A 22,951-nucleotide genomic window follows, 5' to 3' on the forward strand; every position below is an offset into this window, starting at 1 on the left:
TAATTATCTGAGTTTCCATTGACTTCTATGGGGGAAACTCGCTTTGGATTACAAGCATTCTTCTGGAACAAATTATGCTCGTAATCCAAGGTACCAATGAACTTTTTTTTTTGGACAAGTGCTTGGAGCTAGAGATGAGCTCTAGCTGTGAAAGGATAAGTTCACCTTTTTAAAAAAAATTAAAATAAATGCAATTTTTTGGGCAGGCAAAAAAAATTAGCAATTTTTTTTTTTAATTGGGAGTCTGGAAAGCATTGCACCCACAATCAGCAGATCGTGGGTATAATGCAGGTCTGTTGCAGGATCTGTGTGTAAGCTGTACGGCCAAGCAGTTACACATCAATTGACAGGAAGCATCAAAGAACTACCACGGAGCTCAACAGCACCATGGTAGTTTGAGAATTACAGACAGACGCAAATGTTGCCGACCTTGTCGTTTTCAATTCGCAGAACTCTGTGAATCAGTGACGCGGCTGGGTGGGTGGAGCCCCGCATGGCTGCGTTCTCTGCAGATTATGACAGGGTAGGGGGGAGAAGATCCCCGCTGCCCGTGACATTGGAGAGCCGGGGAGGTGCGGGGCAGTTGAATTGTTAACATGTTGAACTGGATGGACTTTTGTCTTTTTTCAACCTCGCCAACTATGTAACGCAATATGGGTGTAACATGTTACAAAAGGTGAACTTATCCTTTAATGCAGCCATCTTCCTGCTAGCTCTGTTGTCGGACAGTTGTGGTGGTTAGGCATTCTGTCCGACAACATACCTCGCCATCAATCGCACGTAGGAAGATCAGACAAAGAACTTTGTCCCCCTAAAGGACCTGAACATAGGGCTGGGCGATTTTAGGCAAAAAAAATCTGCGATTAAAAAAAAATAAAAAACTCGATACGTATCGTTAATCGATTTTTTTTATCTCCACGGACTCTGCGCCAGTCCTAAGTTTTTAGGTGAGGCCGCGGATTCAGCCTAGTCCGCTGCGATCCTGGGAAAAGGCTGCGAACTAGGCCGAAGCCACGGCCTTGCCTAAAAAACCCTGTCCGCAGTTCACCGTGATCCTAGGAAAAGGCCACGAACGGCGTCCGGCCTCGCTGCCTTTTCCCAGGATCGCTGCGAGCTGGATTTTTAGGCGAGGCCGTGGCTTCTGCCTAGTCTGCGGAGCGCCGACCTATAAAAAAATAAAAAAAAAATCGAAAAAATAAATCGATTTGATCAAAATTTAAATCAATTTCCCCTCGCAACTCGATTCAAGATTCAAATTTTTTTATTTATTTTTTCCCAGCCCTACCTGAACACTGCAATTCCTCTTGCCAGCATTTTTCTTGGAAGAGTGGTTGATAATTAGAGCAAATTTCTTGCTCCAATGCAGCCATCTCCTTGCTAGCTACGTTATTGGATGGTAGGGAGGGAGGATGAGAGAGAAAGGGGAATGAAAGGGGGAGAGAAAAGAAGCGAGGGAAGAAAAAGAGGGAGGGGAGGGAGGAGGAAGAGAGAGGGAGGGGGGAGGGGAAGGGAGGAGAGGAACGCTCTGTCTGACCATGTAGCTAGCCTTCTATAGCACTTTGGAAGATGTACTACATGTCCCCTAGGGAAAAGAACACTGCATTAAAAAGAAAGAAAATAAATTAAACTTCTTCCTTATTATCTTGCGTTACTGACCTAGAGTAACTATGCAGTTGAAAAGAGTTCTTTCAGAATCTGCAAACTTGTTTTAAGGAGAGAAACTTAAGTAATGAGGCCAAAAAGTCATAAAAATATCTCCTTCTGTATCCTATGCAGAATTAATGAGCCAAGCACCCAAACGTCTGGTGTTAGCACAGAAGTGATGTCCAAATATGCCTTCTACAGGCCACCAGAATGTAAGAAACCAGCAGCTCCACACAGGGTAAGGCTGGCATTATAGCATTTTTTTTTTTTTGAAGAATAAAAACCCGGCAATAGTGAAATCTATCGCCACCTTTACTGCAGCAGCATGGCAAAGCTTTTAGCACACCACAATCCTTTACATATTTTACTTTAGGTTAATAGAGTCCATGAGCTCCCTGTATTTCTTATAGCACCCCATTATAAAACGGCGGCCATCCTTCTGGAACTGGTGCAATACTGCCACCTGGTGCTGCTTTTTGGGAAGTTCTGGCTTAAACCCGGCAAAGGTCTCCAAGGTCACTTCTTTTTTCTCCGCACCACAGTCCATTCATCAACTTCTTGCTGTAGCTCCTGAGGATCCCCGCCAGCCTCTGATGTGCTTGGTGTGCTGGAAACGCTCGGTACAGCGTGAGATGTATTGCTACTCGTCCCACAGTCCATTGCCTGCAAGAGAATGGGAAACATCAGTAGTGCAAAGTATATATACGGATGGAAACAATTGTCTCCTATACACAGGCTATTACAGACCTAAGAGCACTAGTTAAAGCAAAGCAGCTACTCCTAACCGTATTATTTTATTCTGCTGCATCTTTCACATCTGAATGACCGCTATACAGATTTGCTGTTGCTAGGTGACCGAAGAAAGAATGAATGAACTACACGGGCATTGTGGTGAATTATACCTGCTTGTATTCTCTGCCAAGCAGCCAGGTCACCCATATGATGCAAGAGTGGGCAGCAGGGTGCACAGAAATTGTCAATTGTGGAGGGGATATATAAAAAGAACAGGCATGATATGATAGCAAGGCTGATTAATACACAACAACAAGCCCTCAGCTGTGCTCTAAACCTATGACCCCATGTATTATCACACACAGGAGACCTACCACATAGCAAAGCCATCAACAAGCTGGTGCACTCTTTTTCCATTTGCCAGCATACATAAAAGGGATTGTTGCCGTGTGCTCAGCAACACACAGGGGCAATTTACTAAAACCGGAGCACATAGAAAAGGGTGCAGCTGTGCATAGTAACCAATCAGCTTCTAATTTTAGCTTGTTCAATTAAGCTTTGACAGTTTTGCCGGGTTCACACTGGTACAACACGACAGTTGTACGACTGTGGAACCGACTTTGCCCTGCGACTTGAAGTCCGACACCCATCCAACAATACCAGGCACTTTGTGGGTGACGTCATCCGTAAGGCCCTGTCCCCTTGTGACGTCACCGCCTGGGGCATGATGGGGCGGTGACATTACAAGGGGGCAGGGCCTCCGAATGACATCACCTGGTGGCCCCACCCCATGCCTATATAAGTAATGGCACACCACGGACCTAGGATTAGAGCGGGAGAGAGCACTAAGAGAAGATCAGAGGGAGAAGACATCAGCGGAGAGCGGAGACCTGGCAAAAGAGGGAGAAGACAGCGCAGAGAGGGGAGAAGAGCCAGAGAGGGGAGAAGAGCCAGAGAGGGGAGAAGAGCCAGAGAGGGGAGAAGAGCCAGAGAGGGGAGAAGAGCCAGAGAGGGGAGAAGAGCCAGAGACCCTGGAGCTGATTTAATAAGTTACTTTGTCAAAAACCTATGTACTGTTTTTAGTTTTGACACTTTTTTTTTTTTTTTAGGTGAATGGGTAAGGGTACGTATTCCATACTCATTTACATAGGGTGGGGGGCTGGGATCGGGGGGCCCCCTGGTTATCGGGGGTCTGTGGGAGGCTGGCTTATCTTAATCTGGAAGCCCCTTCAACAAGGGGGATCTGGGGGCCCCCTTGCTGTAGGGGCTTCCAGATTAAGATAAGCCAGCCGCCCACAGACCCTGACAACCATCGGCCAGGGTTGTTGGGAAGAGGCTCTTGTCCTCAACATGGGAACAAGGTGCTTTGGGGTTCCCCCCCACCGCCCCCACACCCCCCCCCCCCCCCCATGTTAAGGGAATATGGCCTGGTATGGTTTGGGGGTGGGGGGGTTGCTCGTTCGTCCCCACCCCCTTTCCTGACCTACCGGACTGCGTGCTCTGATAAGGGTCTGGTATGGATTTTGGGGGGGGACCCTAAGCCGTTTGTTTAGTGTGGGGCTTCCCCTTAAAATCCATACCAAACCAAAGGGCCTAGTATGGTCTTGGAGGGGGAACCCCGTGCCGTTTTTTGTCTTTTATTATTTGCCATGGAGTTCCCCTTCAAGATCCTCAGAGCACAAGTCGCATTCCAAAGTCAGATCAGTTAAGACAATGATATTCAATGGCCTAAAGTAGGATCAAAGTCGGACCAAAGTAGTGCAGGAACCTTTTTCAAAGTCGGACCAACTTGTGTCGGACCAGTTAAGACGGCTCTCATAGGAAACCATTGATTTGCACATGTCATGCAACATGAGCTCCCAATGTCAGAGCGTTTGTCCGACCTAAAACTTAGAAGCTGATTACTATTGCACAGCTGCACCAGATTCTGTGTGCACCAGTTTTAGTAAATCTCCTCCATAAGGTTTATGCACACCAGTCAAGAACTAAAACGCTACGTTGTGTAGTGCCCCTACACAACGTAGGGGCACTGAAACATTTTCTTTTAACTTTACACTATCACAGAATTGTGCTGGGAATGAGCACAATTACAAACTGTTTTGTATGTGCCCTAGCATTTTAAAGCTCAAAACAGATGATGTGAACAAGCCGTGACGTGAATGTCTTGGTAAAAAAAGAAGCGTAGGAAGAGTAAAAAAGCAAACATCTATACTCGCCTCTCTGCTGCATCATTGGTATGGGACATGGGTATGCAGTTGTCCCCTGCTGACTCTAAGCCCATGACCAATCACATCACTCCTGATTACTCAGTTCTCGGTCTGCTCTGAGCAGATATCAGTCTCCACTCTGCCCCTCCAGTGCTCACTGGAGCACCGGGCTTGGCAGAGGGTGGGAGCAGCGCACCGAGAGACTGAGCCAGCGGCCAGACAGGCATCTGGGTGGATCTCAAATCTGTAGGCACCTTGTGGTTTGATGTGTTTTTAACCATTTGTTTACAGGGCACTGTCACTCCCTTCAGGCCCATTCATGCTTATTTGCGCGTTTGCATACATCGTTGTCCGACGTTTTTGTACTTCGACGTTTTTTATTTTAGCCAATAGGAAAAATTATCATCTTTTCATCACTTGTTGCTATGTTGGTAGATTTTTTTAATCTTCTGCATGGGCGACAAGTTCTATTGATTAAAGCGACGAAACGCCCATAGAAAACACCCGTTGTCGCGCAAGTCGCTTGAATCTAGCGTTTCCATTACTTTCTATGGGAAATGGAAACGCTCAAATATGCCCAAACCGCCCGATACGCGCGACAAAAAAGGGTCCGGGACTTGTTTGAGCTTCAGGCGATCGTCGTTTCAGCGTTGAGATGTGAACAGGCTCCATAGAGACTAATGTAATTTCGACCCTCCGGCGTATTGTAGCGTCGCGCTTCAGGCGTTAAAACGCCTAGGTGTGAATGGAGCCTTAGCGCTATCGCACTTTGAATGGCAATTGCGTGGTCATGCTACACTGTACCCAAATGAAATTTTTATCATTTTCTTTACACAAATTCTTTTTTTTTTTTTAACTTAGTTTCTGTCAGTATGTTTTGTAGATAAGTAATTTTTCTCCTTCACTGATGAGCGCTGATGAGGCAGCACTGATAGGCATTGATGAGGTGGCACTTATGAGCACTAATTAGGTGGCACTGATGTAGAGGCACTAATATGCCGCATTTATGGGCACTGATGAGCACTGATAGGCAGCACTGATGGGCATTGATGGACAGCAGTGAAGGGCAGCACTGATAGCCAGCACTGACTGGCATCACTAATGGTGCTATGTTTTGTTGTCCCCTGTGAGGAGAAATGCCGCTGATCAGCTCTCCTCGCCACACACTCTGTCAATGTTGAGGCGTGGAGCTTTGTGTTTACGGCTGTGATTGGACACAGCCGATCACATGGTTAAAGAGCCGTGGACGCAGCTCTTTACCAAGATCGGGGTCACAACGTGTCCTAGCAACATGGCACGGCCACGATCACCGATCTGCAGGGGCGCAAGAGCGGCCGTTCTGGGACGCCGTCATATGACAGTGTGCAAGAACAAAAGCTGCACTGCCTCGCCGTCATTAGATGGTGAGCGGGCGGCAAGCGGTAAGCATTAAAGAGCTCAGCTTGAATCAGGCGTTGAGCAGGAATTGATATTGAGTCTACTCTACTGAAAATGTAACTGTTAGTGCAAATAAAAAGTATCACAGACAGTACTTACCTATGTTGTTGCAAGTGCACTAACATGGCTAAAATGATCCCCAGCAGATCACAGTAATTTTAGAAGGAGGTTGGCAATGACAGCCTACATACTTCCTACACAACTAGTCAGAGCAAGCAGTGACACCCAGCTAGACAGCTACAACAGACAATCCATGGATTATCTAAGGTAGGAACACCTCAATCTGTCAAACTAGGTTAGTTGAATGATGATTGGAAGCCACTGGTGGTAATGCACTGATATACATTATACACTAGCCATTCATTCTAAACCAACAGCCTGTCACCTGTGCATTCACACTACTCTTACAGCCACTAGCACCAATCTTTTTGCCACTGGTTCCCGATTAAATTCTTACCTCTTCTTCCTCATCACTGCTGTCTTCCTCGTCCTCCTGAGCTTTCACTTCCTGAACGTTGGCTTTCACGTTGTACTTTTTCTGAGACAGCTGTGCGATCTTCTGCTGCACTGCAGCTGTGTCTCCACGCTGGCACTGACAATACAACATGCACAGCTGCTGGGCTATCTGCACCAGAAGAAAAAAGAAAGAAAAAAGTGAAGTTTTAATTTACACCAAAAATAATAAAGATATGTCCTTGGGCTACCCCCGATCTGTGCAGATACTACAGGGCCCTCAGATATAGGGGGGAAAAAAATACTTTGGTAAATTTAAATCCCCATTCCTGGTGAAAATATATATATATATATATATATATATATATATATATATATATATATAAAAAATGCTTCCTCCTATGTTTACCGAGAGGCCCATGGTAGCATTTTTCCATAGGAGGAAGGACACTAAACAGTGAAGCTGCTCTCCCATGGGATTTTCCCCTTCTCCACTTTTATTTCTGCGTATAATACTGCAGACATGGGCATTATGCTAGGTGCTGCTTTCAGCACGTAGCATCTGCAGGGAATATTCACAATTTTATTTTCATTTTTAAGAGGCTAACACATGAAAAAAAAAGCATCAGTAGCATCTAGCAGCCGTAAGAGGAGTAACAATTTATTTATTTTTTCCCAGGTGAAGTAACACTGGCAGCATTTTCCCAGTAGACCCCTGATGACAACAATACAGACAAATGTTCTTCCTCAAATCTGGTTACTAACAGTTTTGATATCTGTTGTCTCTGAAACTTCCACTTTGTTGTTTGCTGTATAAGATACAAATATTGTCATAATCTCTCTTAACACACAAGATCCCCTACTGCAATAGATTCAGCAATTGGACTGAAAATTTAACCGTCTCAATAATGTTAAATAATTAAAGCTGAAGTTTACTTAACCACTTCCATACCGGGCCTATTTTGGCACTTCTCTCCTTCATGTAAAAATCTAAATTTTTTTGCTAGAAAATTAATCAGAACCCCGAAACACACACACACATATATATATTTTAGCAGACACCCTAGGGAATAAAATGGCGGTCATTGCAACTTTTTTTCTCGCACGGTATTTGCGCAATCATTTTTCAAATGCCTTTTTTGGGGAAAAAAAAACAGTTTCATGAATTAAAAAACAACAAAACAAAGTTAGCACACATTGTATAATGTAAAAGATGATGTTACGCCGAGTAAATAGATACCTAACATGTCATGCACACAATTGCGCACACTCATGAAATGGCGCCAAACTTTGGTACTTAAAAATCTCCATAGGGGACGCTTTAATTTTTTTTTTTACAGGTTACTATTTTCGAGTTACAGAGGAGGTCTAGTGCTAGAATTGTTGCACACGCTCTAACGCACGCGGCGATACCTCACATGTGGGGTTTGAACGGCGTTTACATATGTGGGCGGGACTTACATGCGTGTTCGCTTCCGAGCGCGAGCTACCGGGGACAGGGGCGTTTAAAAAAAAAAAATTATTTTATTTTTATTGTACTTTTTTTTTTTTTTTTATCACTTTTTTTCCTATTACAAGGAATGTAAACATCCCTTGAAATAGGAATCAATGTGACAGGTCCTCTTTATTGAGAGATGGGGGTCAATAAGACCCCACATCTCTCCTCCAGGCTTACAAGCATAAGATCGTGAAAAAAATCACTGATCTCATGCAGACAGCCGCGATTGCGACTTTGTTTACTTCCGGGTACCCGGGCATGACATCATAATGTCGCCTCCGGGCCTCCGACGGTCATAGAGATGACTGGTGACCATCTGGTCACCAGTCATCTCTATGCTTCCCAGCCAGCGCCGGCCGATTCGTTCTCCGGGCCCCCGAAGGCACGGGAGAGCCCGGCGAAGCACCGGATGGCGGCGGGGAGGGACATCCCTTCCCGCTGCCTATAAGAACGATCAAGCGGCGGACCTGCCGCTTTGATCGTTCTTATCGTGCAGAGAATCTCCGGCTGAAGACGGTGATATCTGAATGATGCCTGTAGCTGCAGGCATCATTCAGATATCACCGCACAAAGTCGAGGACGTCATACGACGTCCTCGGTTGTCAAGTGGTTAAACATTTTTTTTTGAGGGGGGTCATACAGCACCAGCGTAATAATGTATCTATAAACACTTGCCGACTAGCCCCCGCAGTTTAACTGTGGCAACATGGCTCGACTGGGCGAAACAACGTTATGTTACGTCGCTTGACCCTGTGGCCACTAGGGGCGCACGCGCGCCGCCAGAGACACGCGCACGTGCCCGGTGCTCACCCCCGGTGCCGATGCAAGTGCCCGGCGGGGGCGATGACCGCCAGGCACCCACGATCACCCTCGTGACACAGTGAGAACTGGGAGCTCTGTGTGTAAACACATAGCTCCCGGTTATCTTGAGGGAGAAATGACTGATTATCTGTTCATACAATGTATGAACAGCGATCTGGCATTTCCCCTAGTAAGTCCCATTCCCCCTTCAGTTAGAACATGCAGAGGGAACACAGTTAACCCCTTGATCGCCCCCTAGTGTTAACCCCTTCCCTGACAGTGAAATTTGTACAGTAAATTAGTGCATTTTTATACCAGGGATCGCTGTAAAATTGTCAATGTGTAAAAAATGTCCGATCTGTCTGCCATAATGTAGCAGTCCTGATAAAAATTGCTGATCGACGCCATTACTAGTAAAAAAAAAAAAAATAATAATAAAAAATGCCATAATCCTATCCCCCATTTTGTAGATGCTATAACTTTTGCGCAACCCAATCAATATACGCTTATTGCGATTTTTTTACCAAAAATATGTAGAAGAATACGTATCGGCCTAAACTGAGGACATTTTTTTTTTTTTTTAAATGTGGGATATTTTGTTTATAGCGCAAAAAATAAAAACCGCAGAGGTGATCAAATACCAACAAAAGAAAGCTCTATTTGTGGGGAAAAAAGGACATAAATTTTGTTTGGGTGCCACATTGCACGACCGCCAATTGTCAGTTAAAGTGACACAGCGCCAAATTGTAAAAAGTGCTCTGGTCAGGAAGGGGGCAAAATCTTCCAGGGCTGAAGCGGTATTAATGATGTCAATATCCCAACTTTGGCCGGCTTCTGGCTACTGTAATAATTCTCCTCTCAGTGATGCCAGAGACCCCCCCCCCCCCCCCCCTCGGCTGTGGGGGTTAATAGCAGAGCAGTAACTGAGGACTCACTGGTGCTGTATGCCCCCAAAAAAATATTCTACTAAATCTCAGCTATAAAAAAATACCATGGTTAGTGTCCTTACCAGAGGTAAACTTCCATCCTCCACTACTGTATCAAACTCATCATTCAATATTGACTGCAGGGTCTCTTCTACCTCATACTGCTCCAGGTCAGCTGCAAAGGAAAATTCATTATTACTAGAATGAAGGCTTCAAGGGGGCACCTTAATATGCTTTGCTCAGAAAACAATACAGTTACAGGAAGGACAGGAAAATAAAAATAAATAAAAATAGCTACTAACCAGGAGGAGACAAAATCAGACCTGCTGCAAGATTTCTATGTCCGTCTGATGAAAGAGGGGGGCTCTTATCTGGACCCCGATAAGGAATCTCGTGCAGAGGGGACTTGGATATAAGGGGGTTCACTTTTAGGGAAACAGGTTTTGCAGGTACAAGAATTTGCATTTATTTTATTTTTTTGAGCTGTAAAGCATTGCTGATCACCGGTGCAATGCAGGTCTCCAGCAGATCTGCCAGTGTATCTGTTTGCCTGTAAATCCCGTACAGGCAGGCAGACGCAATCTAACACGAAGAATTAATGAACTACAAGCCGACAGCCGCAAAGGATGTCAGAACTTGTAGTTCATTCACACACAGAGCTGTGGGAATAAATGAATGTGGCTGTGTGGGCGAAACCCCGCACGGCCGTGCCTTTTTTTTAAAAGTGACAGCTAGTACAGGGAACTTCTCTCTGTACTGCTGTCACAGGGAGTGCGGGGATCGAGCAGCGGCTGCAGCATTGGAAACATGTTACACGTTCCTTTCTTAAACAAGTAACATGTTCCCAAAGTGAACTTCTCCTTTGAAGAAGAACTTCACCTGGGTCTGCAAAAAGTAAAAGTCGATAGCGTACCAGCCCGTGGAGTCCAGTGCTGTCCTCGTACAACCTGAAATCTTCAGCCCTTGTCTTCAGTCCAGCGCTACCATCTTGGGTCAGGGAGCCGGCTGTGACTTTATGATTTACCACAAAAGGCTAGCCCATGTGTAGATTGGAGGAGACCGTAGCCTCCTGGGATGTGTGATGTATCCCAGGAGACTGCAGGTGATGTTGGCAGACCTAACAAACCGGGCCCGCTGAGGTATAGGGAAGTGGGAGCAAGAAGCTTGCTGTACAAATATGTTAGAGGGAGGGCCTAGATAATTCAACGAACAAGACTGAAGATCTACTGAAGGAGCAAATTGAAAAAAATTATTCTATCAGTTGTGTTTTATTAAATTTCTACAATGGTACAAATCTTAAAACAAGAGGTACACTGTGAGCAAATGAAGGGTATGGTACAACATTTTTCAGTGAGAAAAGTAGCTATTTCCATTTAAAGTGGAGTTCTGCCCAGAAATTGAACTTCCGCTGATCCGGTTCCTCCCCCCTCCAGTGTCACATTTGGCACCTTTCAGGGGGGGGGGGGGGAGTGGGGGAACAGATACCTGTCGAATCCAGGTATTTGCTCCCACTTCTGGCAAAAGAACGCCACAGAATCCGTGGCGAACTATGCCACGTCTGGCCCCTCCTATGCCCCCCCCCCTTTTGGGAGACACACAGGTCCCAGAAGACAGCAGTGACCATTCAGGACTCAAGCATGCGCAGTAGGGAACCAGGCTGTGAAGCCACAAGGCTTCACTTCCTGATTCCCTTACTGAAGATGCCGGCAGCCGAGGGATAGGTCGACTTCAGGTGAGGACATCGCGGGCACCCTGGACAGGTAAGTATCCTTATTTTAAAAGTCAGCAGCTGCGGTATTTGTAGCTGCTGACTTTAAATTTTTTTGTTTTTTTTTCGGTGGAACTCCGCTTTAAGCCAATCAGCAATATGGGAGATCAGTGACATGTTTAACATGGCAATTACCCAATAAGCAAATTACCCATTAACGAGACATAATACATTATGGGGAGGGGTGAGAAGGGAAAGGAGGATAGAGTCCAGTCACTAGCAGGCCTACACAAGAAACAGGGAGAGGAAGCGCAGCCAGTGAGCAGAAATAATCAAATCGTCATACCCTGAGCATCTATCCAACTGTTCCACACTTTATCAAATTTCTTAGGACAGTTTCTACTGGCATAGGCTAATGCAATTTTAATATTTCGGCTAACATCACACTAGTGATGATGTTGCTGGAGAGAACTTGCCAGTAGCAGGATTGCTTTGGAAAACATACGCAGGCAGTGAAACCCCCATCTATTATGTTATTTTTTTCTTTCCTCCCTTCCCTGGTTTCTACCCCCTCAAGAGACATTCTCACAAGCCAAGCAAATCCAGCATTGCCTAGCTGTAATCCGCCGTGACACGCCAGGTCCTGCGCTGCCATCTTCTTTGCTAATGTCATTGGGATCCAGCTATCTCTTCTGGATTCCTGCAGCCACACCCCTGATGAAGTGTGGTGGAGTATGCACTATCGGTTCTAGATGGCCTCTGAAGCCTCCTGGGGTGTGTGAGGTGACTATCCCAGAAGGCTTTGGGTAGCTGTAGATGTCATTCTTGCCTAGATGAGAAAACAAAAGCATTGGGCATACAGGACCTCGGGTCACACTTACAGTTAGTATAAAAATACTGTTCCACAGCCCCCACCATCCATTCTGCCTTCTCCTGGACATGCGGACCCCCAAAGCAATTCTCTACAGCGATCTGTGAACAGGAAAGGATATAGATTACTGATCACATACTATATAGTACTACTCACCAACAATTATACATTCTGTGTATTAGAAATGTCATTTCTGTCTGCCATTTCATTCCTGTGCTATCTGCAGGAGCACTTCTGACAAGTGACATGGGAGGGACCTCCAGCACATTGACTGTGATTGACAGCCTCAGCTCTGTTCCTGTGTGCAGGGGGGGTGTCCCTTTTCTCCAATCAGCTCTCAGAGCTCTCCTCACTGGGCTCTGCAGTGTGTAGCTACAGCTCTCCACACCCTGCTTTCTAAAAGCTCAGACAAGCTGTTTAAATTCTGGACTTCGAGCGGATGTAGAGAAGAGAAGACTGCTTAACCACTTGCCGACAAGCTGACGTCATTATACGGCGGCAGGTCAGCTCGTTCCCACGAAATCGCCTTACCTCTAGAGCCATAGCAGGCGCGCACGTTGGCTAATTTAAAGCGGGAGTTCACCTGAAAAAAAATGTTTAACCTTAGATTGATGCTCATTTTGTCTAGGGGAATCGGGTAGTTTTTTTTAAATCGAAGCAGTACTTACCATTTTAGAGAGCGATCTTCTTCGCCGCTTCCGGGTATGGTCTTCGGGACTGGGCGTTCCTATTTGATTGACAGGCTTCCAAAAAGGCTTCCGACGGTCGCATACATCGCGCCACGAGTAGCCGAACGTCGGTGCGGCTCTATACGGCGCCTGCGCACCGACGTTCAGCTACTTTCGGAAAATCGTGACGCGATGTATGCGACCGTCGGAAGCCTGTCAATCAAATAGGAACGCCCAGTCCCGCAGCCCATACCCAGAAGCGGCGGAGAAGATCGCTGTCTAAAACGGTAAGTACTGCTTCGATTTTAAAAAAACTACCCGATTACCCTTGACAAAATGAGCATCAATCTAAGGTTAAAAATTAACTTTTCGGGTGAACCTCCACTTTAAGAGCCATAGCAGGCGCGCGCGCACTCTCTGCACAGCGGGGGGAACCGATGCGCATGGCCAGCGGCCACCCACGATCATGGGCACGAGATCTGTGTATGTAAACACACAAATCTTAGTTCTGACAGGGGAGGAGAGACAGATCTGCTGTTCCGAGTAATTAGGAACAGCGATCTGTCTCCTCCTCCTCCAGTCAGTCCCATCCCCCACAGTTAGAAACACACACGAGGGAACACAATTAAGCCCTTCCCTGCCAGTGACATTTACACAGTAATTTGTGTATTTGTATAGCTCTGATCGCTGTATAAATGTCACTGGTCCCCCCAAAAAAAAGTGTCTGCTCTGTCTGCCGCAATGTCGCAGTCCCGCTAAAAATTGCAGGTCGCCGCCATTACTAGTAAAAAATAAATAAATCATAAAGATGCCATAAATCTATCCCCCATTTTGTAGACGCTATAACTTTTGTGCAAACCAATCAATATACGCTTATTGCGATTTTTTTTTACCAAAAATATGTAGAATACATATCGGTCTAAACTGATGAAGAAATTTATTTATTTTTTAACTAAAATTTGGGAAAGGGTTAAAGCAGGTGGTGAAAAGGCAATATAACACCTCCTCACTGCCTGCCAACTTCTCTCTGAATGAGCCCAATCAGTAATGAGCTCAGGCAGAAGAAATACACCGCTCCAGGTAACAAAATATCTCTACTCCATTACCTCTGCACATGGAAAGGGAGAATAAAGTGAAAAGTCTGGATGGCCACACTCCTATAAAATCACCTTTATTGATCCATGATAGAAAAACGACAATCCATACAGCAATTGGGGGGTACAAATACAGCACAGCTAACACCTTCCCTGGTGCTTAGTCATAGCTGGTTCGAGCCCGTCTGAGCTATGCGGCCAGGAAAGTGTCAAAGCTGACAGCCAATCATAGGTGGCGGAGGCATTCCTCCTGGGGGCAGTGAACGGCTCCACCGCCTACGATTGGTTGTCAGCTTTGACAGTTTCCCAGCAGGAAAGCTCAGACAATGCTCAGATTCATGTCCAGAGTTCGACCCTAGTGTCTATAGGCGAATGTACACAACTGGTCCGGTGACCCCCCTATCTTAGGATAGGCCTACATCATATACGTGCACTTCCATGCATCGCACAAAGGAAAGATCATAACTTCCATGCGTCATGTGAAAGGGCAGCCCATTCATTTCAATGGCTTGCCCTACACACAAGAAAAGCACTTCCCAACCCTGTTCCAAGAACAAGGTTTGGCACACGTATTAGCAGCTGCATGGGGAGCTATTAACAATTAAAGTGGTTGTTAAAGCCTCAAGGTTTTTCACCTTAACTGCTTGCCGACAAAGCACCGCAGTATTACTGCGGCAGAATGGCTCGGCTGCGCAAATCGCCATACTGGTACGGCGGTCCCTTTAATGGCTATAGCAGCCACGGCGCATCGTCAAAGTGCATTGGCGGGGGGCCGCGATGTCCGCTGGCCACCCACGATCGCTCCACAGAGAGCCAGAACGGGGATCTATCAATGTAAAAAAACAGATCCCCATTCTGACGGGGGAGGAGAGAGAACTCTGTTGTTCCTAGTAGAGCTGCAAGATTAATCGCGGAGAGAATCGCCATCTCGATTCTCCTCGCGGGATGACCCGGTTCCACGTAACCAGCGTGGAACGCAAATGGCGCCAATATCAGAACCAACGTCAGCAGCCTGCGCCGCTGGATGGATGCCTGGGCTTTTCTCAGTTCTGTACAACTGTAGTGTGTATCCATGCGCCACCCAGTGGTTGCCGGCGGTACAGCTTCTGATGTATAAAAAAAAGAGACCAGTGATATGTCTCTAATGTTAAAGACCATATAACTCCTATGAAAAAAGCAGAATCAAAATTTGATTCTGCTTTTTTCATAGGAGTTATATGGTCTTTAACATTATAGACATATCACTGGTCTCTTTTTTATATATTCATATTTTCAGATAAATCACAGGTTTATTTATTTATTGGGGGGGGGGGGGGGGTTCTGGCATTCTGTTTTTGAAAATCCTGAGAGAATCGTGATCTTTAGTCTAAGCAAAAGAATCGTGATTCTCATTTTGACCAGAATCGTGCAGCTCTACTTCCTAGTGATCAAGAACAGCGATCTCTATGTACTCCAGGTCAGTAACACTTCTCAGGGAACACATTTAACCCCTTGATCGCCCCCTAGTGTTTACCCCTTCCCTGCCAGTGACATTTATACAGTAATCAGTGGCTATTTTTAGCACTGAATGTCACTGGTCCCAAAAGTGTCCAATCTGTCCTTTGCAATGTCGCAGTCCCACTAAAAATCGCAGATCACCGCCATTACTAATATATAAAAAAATAAAATTATAATAGAAATGCCATAAATAAATCACCTATTTTGTAGACGCTATAACTTTTGCACAAAATCAATCAATATACGCTTATTTCGATTTTTTTTAACAAAAATAAATAGAATACTTATCGGCCTAAACTGATGAAGAAATATTTGATTTTTTTTAGGATATTTATTAGAGCAAAAAGTAAAAAAATATAGTTGTATAATTGTCGCTCTATTTTTGTTTATAGCACAAAAAAGAAAAACCGCAGAGGTGATCAAATATCACCAAAAGAAACCTCTATTTGTGTGAGAAAAAGGACGTCAATTGTGTTTGGGTACAACGTTGTACGACCGCACAATAGTCAGTTAAAGTGACGCAGTGACGAATCGCAAAAAAAAAAAAATGACCTGGTCATTAAGGGGGTAAATCCTTCCGGGGCTGAAGTGATTAATGCATTCTATGCATTAAAGTGCAAAATCTTCTGTGCTGCAGCTCCCCGCCCCCATCCCTTTTTCCCCTTATCTGAGCCTGATCCAACCACTGTCTATCGCCTCTTTCGAAAGATTGCAGCAGGAGCCATTGGCTCCCATTACTGTCAATAAAATCTAGTAACAGGGAGTGGGGGGCAAATCAATGGATGTACGCAGCAGCAGGACTTGGGAGCGAGCTCACATGGGTGCCCCCTAGGGGTGCAACGGATCAAAAAACTCACGGATCGGATCGATCCTCGGATCAGGAGTCACGGATCGGATCGTTTTTCGGATCAGCAATAAAGGAAAAATTTTCAAATGTACAGATAAAAAAGTAATCTCCTTAAAGTGACCACACGTATAAGCTTTGATCTCCATAAATGGTATCAACATTCCCTGCACTTATTGCCAAAAACGGTGGCAAATTAAATAAAAGGATATTAAAAAAAAAGTTTGCCTACAAAAGATTGAAGGATAGGTGCACTATTATCTTCCAAAATCATACCATTTGTTGATCTAGTGCAAGCCTGTGGAAGAAAGCCAGGGATGTGCTTTGAATTATGTGCTTGCATTTACCTAAATGATCATGACACTGTGCTAAGTGTTGCCAACTTACTTGCCGTTTTAGAATTAAAATGTAGTGGAGTCCCATCTTCTCCATCCAGTGTGCTTGCCAGAGCCCAGAGGACAGCGTGACATGGCTCCCCGCCTCAGCGCGCTGACTACAGAAGTAAACACGCTGAGGCGGGAGGCGTGTCACGCTGGGCTCTGGCAAGCACACTGGGTGGAGCAAGATGGCCGCCGCTCCGGAGCTAGGCCGAAGCCGGGGACTTTCCTAGGCTCCGCGGATCGTGGAGTGTGCCGATCCGAACGGGGTGACCCGTTCGGATCACGGATCGGTGACACCCCTAGTGCCCCCAGGGAAAGGAGGGACCTAAAGCACAGATGGGACACCCCCAGAAGAAGAGGTTCAGGGCTGTTCTGTGCAAAGAGCAGATAAGTATAGACATGTTTGGGGGTTGTAAAGGTTTATTTTTTATTTTCTAAATAGGTTCCTTTAGACCCCTTTCACACTGGGGCGTTTTTCAGGCGCTTTGGCGTTAAAAAAAAAAAGCCTGTAAAGCCTCATGTGCAATCCCAATGTGGAAGCCTGAGTGCTTTCAGAGCCCTTTCACACTGCCAGCGCCCGGAAAACGCTGTTAAAGCGCTGCTAAGACCCCTTTCACACTGGGGCGTTTTTTAGGAGCTTTGGCGTTAAAAAAGCTCCCTCAATGGGAAGGGGGCTTTAGGAGCCAAGTATTCACCACTCCTAAAGCGCTGCAAAGAAGCTGCTTGCAGGACTTTTTTTGACACCCTGCCAGCGCAGCGCCTCAGTGTGAAAGCACTCGGGCTTTCACATTGGGATTGCAGATGCAGCTTCTTTCAGGAGCTTTTTTTAACGCTAAAGCGCATGAAAAACGCCCCAGTGTGAAAGGGGTCTTAAAGTGGTGGTAAAGTCTTTACTACCACTTGTGCCTACAGGTAAGCCTATAATAAGGCTTAACCTGTAGGTATAAAGAATATCTCCTAAACCTGTACGGTTTAGGAGATATTCCGCTCGCAATGCGCCGTTGATTTCAGCGGCACATGCACAGTGGGGAGCCTCGGCTAAAGGGGCGGCAACCGCCGGTCCTTGTCGGATTGAAGTCTCCCGCGCGGGAGTGACGACGACATCGCCGCTCCAGCCAATCACAGCGCTGGAGTGGCAATACTCGGAAGACACGCCGGAGCAAGATGACATCTCGCTCGGCGTGGAACAGGTAAGTTCTCTACACCTCGTTCCGAGGTAAGCATTTCATAATGAGCAAGTATGCGGTGCAAACTAGCTCATTATGGCTTTTGCCTTTCAGGTGGAAAAAAAATTAAAAATCATCGCGGGTATACAACCGCTTTAAGCTAGTGCATTGTCGGTTCACTTACCTTTTCCTTCAATTTCCCTTCTAAATGTTTTTTTTCTTTGTCTGAATTTCTCACTTCCTGTTCCTCCTCAGTAAGCTGTTCTGACTGACTAACCCCCAGCCGGATGATGGTGGAAAGCTTACTGAGGAGGAACAGGAAGTGAGAAATTCAGACAAAGAAAAAAAACATTTAGAAGGGAAATGGAAGGAAAAGGTAAGTGAACCAACAATGCACTAGCTTATAGGAACCTATTTAGAAAATAAAAAACAAACCTTTAGGCCCCTTTCACACGTGCGGACCGTATGTCCGCTTTTTCATCCATCCGTGTGCGGATGAAAAAGGGACATACATTGGTCCCTATGAGATTGCGGGTGTCAGCGGATGAACCCGATCTCGTCCGCCTCCGCAATGATCCGATTTTGCAGACGGAAGAAAACCCTATTTTTCCTTCTGTCTGCGGATCGGATGAACACGGACATACAGTCCGTGTTCATCCGATCCCCCCATAGGGGAGAGCGGAGAAAAGATAGGGCCCTGCACAGTGTGCGGGGACTGCCCTGTCATACGCAGGCTCAGCGGGGATCAACGGAGTGATCGGATCATTTTTCGGATCGGCAAAAAAAAAAAAAAAAAATTCTCCCCCACTGTAATATCCACGTCTCCCCCCCTCCACTGTAATATCCACATTCCCCCCCCCCCCACTGTAATATCCACATCTCCACATCTCTCCCCCCCCCACTGTAATATCCACATCCCCCCACTATAATATCCACATCCCCCCCACCCACTGTAATATCCACATCCCCCCACTGTAAAATCCACATACTCTCAGGCAAGACAGCCCCCCCTCTCAGGTAAGACAACCCCCCCCCTCAGGTAGTACAGAGTCACTTCCAGCGGTGTGTCCGAGTGCGGGCTCCTCCTCCTCTGTGGGTGTAAACAGAGGAAGAGGGCCGCTGCCAGATGTACCAAGATGGCCGCGGCTCTGGAGCTAGGCCGAAGCCACGGCCTTTCCTAATGTTTTTGCCGCGGCTCCGGAGCTAGGCCGAAGCCGCGGCCTTTCCTAACGTTATGGCCATGGCTCCGGAGGTAGGCCGAAGCCGCAACCATAACGTTGGGAAAGGCCGCGGCTTCGGCCTAGCTCCGGAGCCACGGACATAACATTAGGAAAGGCCGCGGCTTCCGCCGATCACAGTGTGTGCCGATCCGAAGGGGGTGACCCGTTCGGATCACGGAACACCTGTGATCCGTTGCAGCCCTACCTTGAAGTCGCAGAGATATGAAAGGTACTCATTGGAAAACACGGGGGGGGGGGGGGGGTTATGACTTGTCATGCAACTTTGCAGTTCCAAGTCACAGGACAAGTCGCACAAGTGTGAAGGTGGCCTCAGACCCCAAGATTACACAGACATTGCTTCAAGTCACGTCAAAGTCGTGACAAAAATTGCAGCCAGGTGGCACGAGTGTGAAAGGGGCCTAAACGCCAAAGGGCAGCGCATTGGAAAATCGTACAACTTTGCATGCGATCCCGACATGCACAAGGGGCGAACCTAGCCTAAAAAGATTTCCTGATGAGTCTACAGGACAGGAAGTGACGGGAAATCTCTCCATGGGGGACACACGACTAATTTTTGAATAGGTTTATGAAAACTCGCTAAGCTGTCAATTGCAACCATAACGTTAGGGCCTAATAGAACTGGTTGTAGTTTCCTTACAGAGACCTGATTGCCAGTTCAACACCCCCCTTGAACACGGCTGGTTCAATAAAGTTGTTACAAAGAAAAAAAAAACACTATAGTCTGTGACAATATCGGGGAAGATGGCACGCCCAGTGTCGGGTCACCTGCAGCACCGGCCAGCTCCCCAGCACCGCCCGAACCGCCTCATTGAACAGGCCACGAGACACAGCACTGCGCGCCGCCATGACAGCTCCTCTTCACTGCCCACGTGACCACAGGAGAGCGCCGATCCGCTCCGGGCCCGATCAGGCTGTACTAGTCGATAGCCGCGGTGTTCTGCCAAAATAGACAACGTAGGGATGGCAATGAAAGACGTAAATCAGCGTTCGTTTCCATGGAGACCTGGTCAGGTTTCTATGTAAACGTGGCCTGATTTGCGGTATACATGGGAGCTGATCGCATGAGTTGTCACCAAAATATAAACACATTTCAACCTCCATAGGAAAATTCTGGAATACCTTCCAACTATCCCTTATTTACAGCCCAATCCCACCACTGTCTCACTCCTGATATATGGACTTCTATAGAAATGTAGGGCCAGATCCACAAAGAAGTTACGTTGGCGTATCTATTGATAACGCTGCGTAACTTCTACTTTGCTCCGGCGTATCTTTGTTTTGTATCCACAAAACAAGATACGCCTGAAGCTGGGCTATATCCGACTGACGTACGTCTTAGTACGCCGTCGGATCTTAGGTGCATATTTACGCTGGCCGCTAGGTGGCGCTTCCGTTGATTTCCGCGTAGAGTATGCAAATTAGCTAGATACGCCGATTCTCAGAACGTACGTCCGGCCAGCGCATTTTTTTTTACGTCGTTTACGTAAGGCTTTGTTCGGCGTAACCTTACCCCTGGGTCTATGAGGCGTAAGCAATTTTAAGTATGGACGTCGGGCCAGCGTCGAATTTTCCGTTGTTTGCGGAAAACGTTCGCGAATAGGGCTTTGCGTAAATTACGTTCACGTCGAAAGCATTGACTATTTGCGACGTGATTTCGAGCATGCACACTGGGATACCCCCACGGATGGCGCATGCGCCATTCAAAAAAAACGTCATTTACGTGGGGTCATGTAGAATTAACATAAAACACGGCCACATCTTTGTCATTTGAATTCCGCGCCCTTACGCCGACACATTTACACTACGCCGCCGTAACTTACGGCGCAAATTCTTTGAGGATAAGGAACCTCCGCACTAAGTTACGGCGGCGTAGTGTATCTGAGATACGCTACGCCCGCTTATATTTACGCCGAGGTACGTGGATCTGGCCCGTATTGTTTATAGAGAGACCTTGTCCAGACATCCCAACCTGCAAAACCTTGTTTCAGGGAGGTGACGTTTCGCACCGGCGCCAAATGTAGGGTGACCACGTGTCCCGGATTGCCCGGGACAGTCCCACATTTTGCAGGTCTGTCCCGGGCACCTTCATTCCAGGACAATACAGTGTCCCGGAATAAAACTGACACAGACATCCCCCCCCCCCCCCCGGGCCAATCTGATGAAAAAGGCCGCCACATCACCGCTTTACTCACTGACAGTACTAGTCCTGCCCGGCAATGCCTGGAGGAGCACAATCCCGCCCCCTGCGTGTGATTGGAGAAATCATAAATCCCGCCTCTTGTGTCCAATCACTGTGCTGTGATTCGTTACACCACAAGCTGATTTTTGGGAAGGGAGGGTGTCCCTGAATGGTAGTTTGGAATTGTGATCACCCTAGTGCCGAGACCCCCCCCCAATAAATGCAGCCTTACCAGTAGGGCTGCACGATTCTGGTCAAAATAAGAATCACGATTCTTTTGCTTAGACCAAAGATCACGATTCTCTCACGATTCTCAAAAATGTAATGCCAGAACATATAAATATAAATAAACCTGTGATTTATCTGAAAATATGAATATATAAAAAAAGAGACCAGTGATATGTCTATAATGTTAAAGATCATATAACTCCTATGAAAAAAGCAGAATAAAACTTTGATTCTGATTCTTTCATAGGAGTTATATCGTCTTTAACATTATAGACATATCACTGGTCTGCTTTTTATAGATCAGAAGCAGTACTGCCAGCAACCACTGGGTGGCGCATGGATACACACAGTTGTACAGAACTGTGAGAAGGTTTAATACATCAGAAGCAGTACCGCCGGCAACCACTGGGTGGCGCATGGATACAAACTACTGTTGTGAGAGAAGCTCAGGCATCTATCCAGCGACGCAGGCTGCTGACGTCGGTTTCGATGTCGGCAGCATTTGCGTTCCACGCTGGTTAGGTGGAACCAGCGGTGAACACAGAAGAATCACGGGTCATCCCACGGGGAGATCGCGGGCGGGGAGAATCGAAATCGTGATTCTCTCCACGATTAATTGTGCAGCTCTACTTACCAGTGCCAATTAAATGCAGCCTATCAGTGTCCATCCATGCCACCTCATCAGTGTTCATCAGTGCATCCTATTAGTGTCCATTTGTGCCACCTCATCAGTGCCCACCAGTGCAGCCTATCAGTGTCAATCATTGTCCTTCAGTGCAGCCTATCGGTGTCCACCAGTGCAGCCTATGAGTGTCCACCAGTGCAACCCATCAGTGCCACCTCATCAGTGCCCACCAGTGCAGCCTATCAGTGACTATCAGTGCAGCCTATCAGTGTTCTTCAGTGCCACCTCATCAGTGCCCACCAGTGCAGCCTATCAATGTCCATCAGTGCAGCCTATCAGTGTCCTTCAGTGCCACCTCATCAGTGCCCACCAGTGCAGCCTATTAGTGTAGGGTGACCAGACATCCCCAGTTTCAGGGGACATTACCCTGATTAAGGACACTGTCCCCGGACCAAGTCTGTCCCTGGTTTTGTCCCCAGATTGGATTTAATAGGGGGCAGGGGCAATTTCAAAGACAATCAGTGCAGAATTAAAAGAAAAAAAATTGAATTACCCACCCCCGCTCCACTGTGCCTACTAGCATAGGGGGGTTGTATTTTTCCCATTATCTGTGCCCCTTTCTGATGATCATGTGCTGGTCGGAGCGGAGGGAATATTTCTTCAGTTTCGGGCGCATGCCCATTCAGCTTCGCTCGCATGTTCTTCTGCCTTGGCTCAAATCCTGGCCAGCCACCTGCCGATCTCCTTGCCTT

General features: G+C 46.7%; 1 protein-coding gene across 1 annotated transcript; it reads right to left on the reverse strand.

Moving 5' to 3' along the window:
* Nucleotides 1-1,902: 1,902 nt before the first annotated feature.
* Nucleotides 1,903-20,070, reverse strand: TSR2 (TSR2 ribosome maturation factor). Its single transcript, XM_040322867.1, has 5 exons — nucleotides 19,933-20,070; nucleotides 12,288-12,378; nucleotides 9,782-9,873; nucleotides 6,478-6,645; nucleotides 1,903-2,307 (listed from the first exon to the last, which is right to left on the reverse strand). The coding sequence occupies exons 1-5, from the start codon at nucleotides 20,011-20,013 to the stop codon at nucleotides 2,161-2,163; spliced, it is 579 nt and encodes a 192-aa protein (XP_040178801.1). The 5' UTR covers nucleotides 20,014-20,070; the 3' UTR covers nucleotides 1,903-2,160.
* Nucleotides 20,071-22,951: the final 2,881 nt, after the last annotated feature.

The sequence above is a fragment of the Rana temporaria genome, chromosome 9, assembly GCF_905171775.1.
Source record: "Rana temporaria chromosome 9, aRanTem1.1, whole genome shotgun sequence".
Classification (NCBI taxonomy): Eukaryota; Metazoa; Chordata; class Amphibia; order Anura; family Ranidae; genus Rana; species Rana temporaria.

Excerpts from the sequence above, each read along its gene's own strand:
- TSR2 (XM_040322867.1), bottom strand. The coding sequence starts at position 20,013 with ATGGCGGCGCGCAGTGCTGTGTCTCGTGGCCTGTTCAATGAGGCGGTT. Across the intron at positions 9,874-12,287 it reads ACAGTATTTTTATACTAACT|CTGACCTGGAGCAGTATGAG; the intron begins GTAAGTGTGACC and ends TTTCCTTTGCAG. Across the intron at positions 6,646-9,781 it reads AGGATGGAAGTTTACCTCTG|ATAGCCCAGCAGCTGTGCAT; the intron begins GTAAGGACACTA and ends CTTCTGGTGCAG.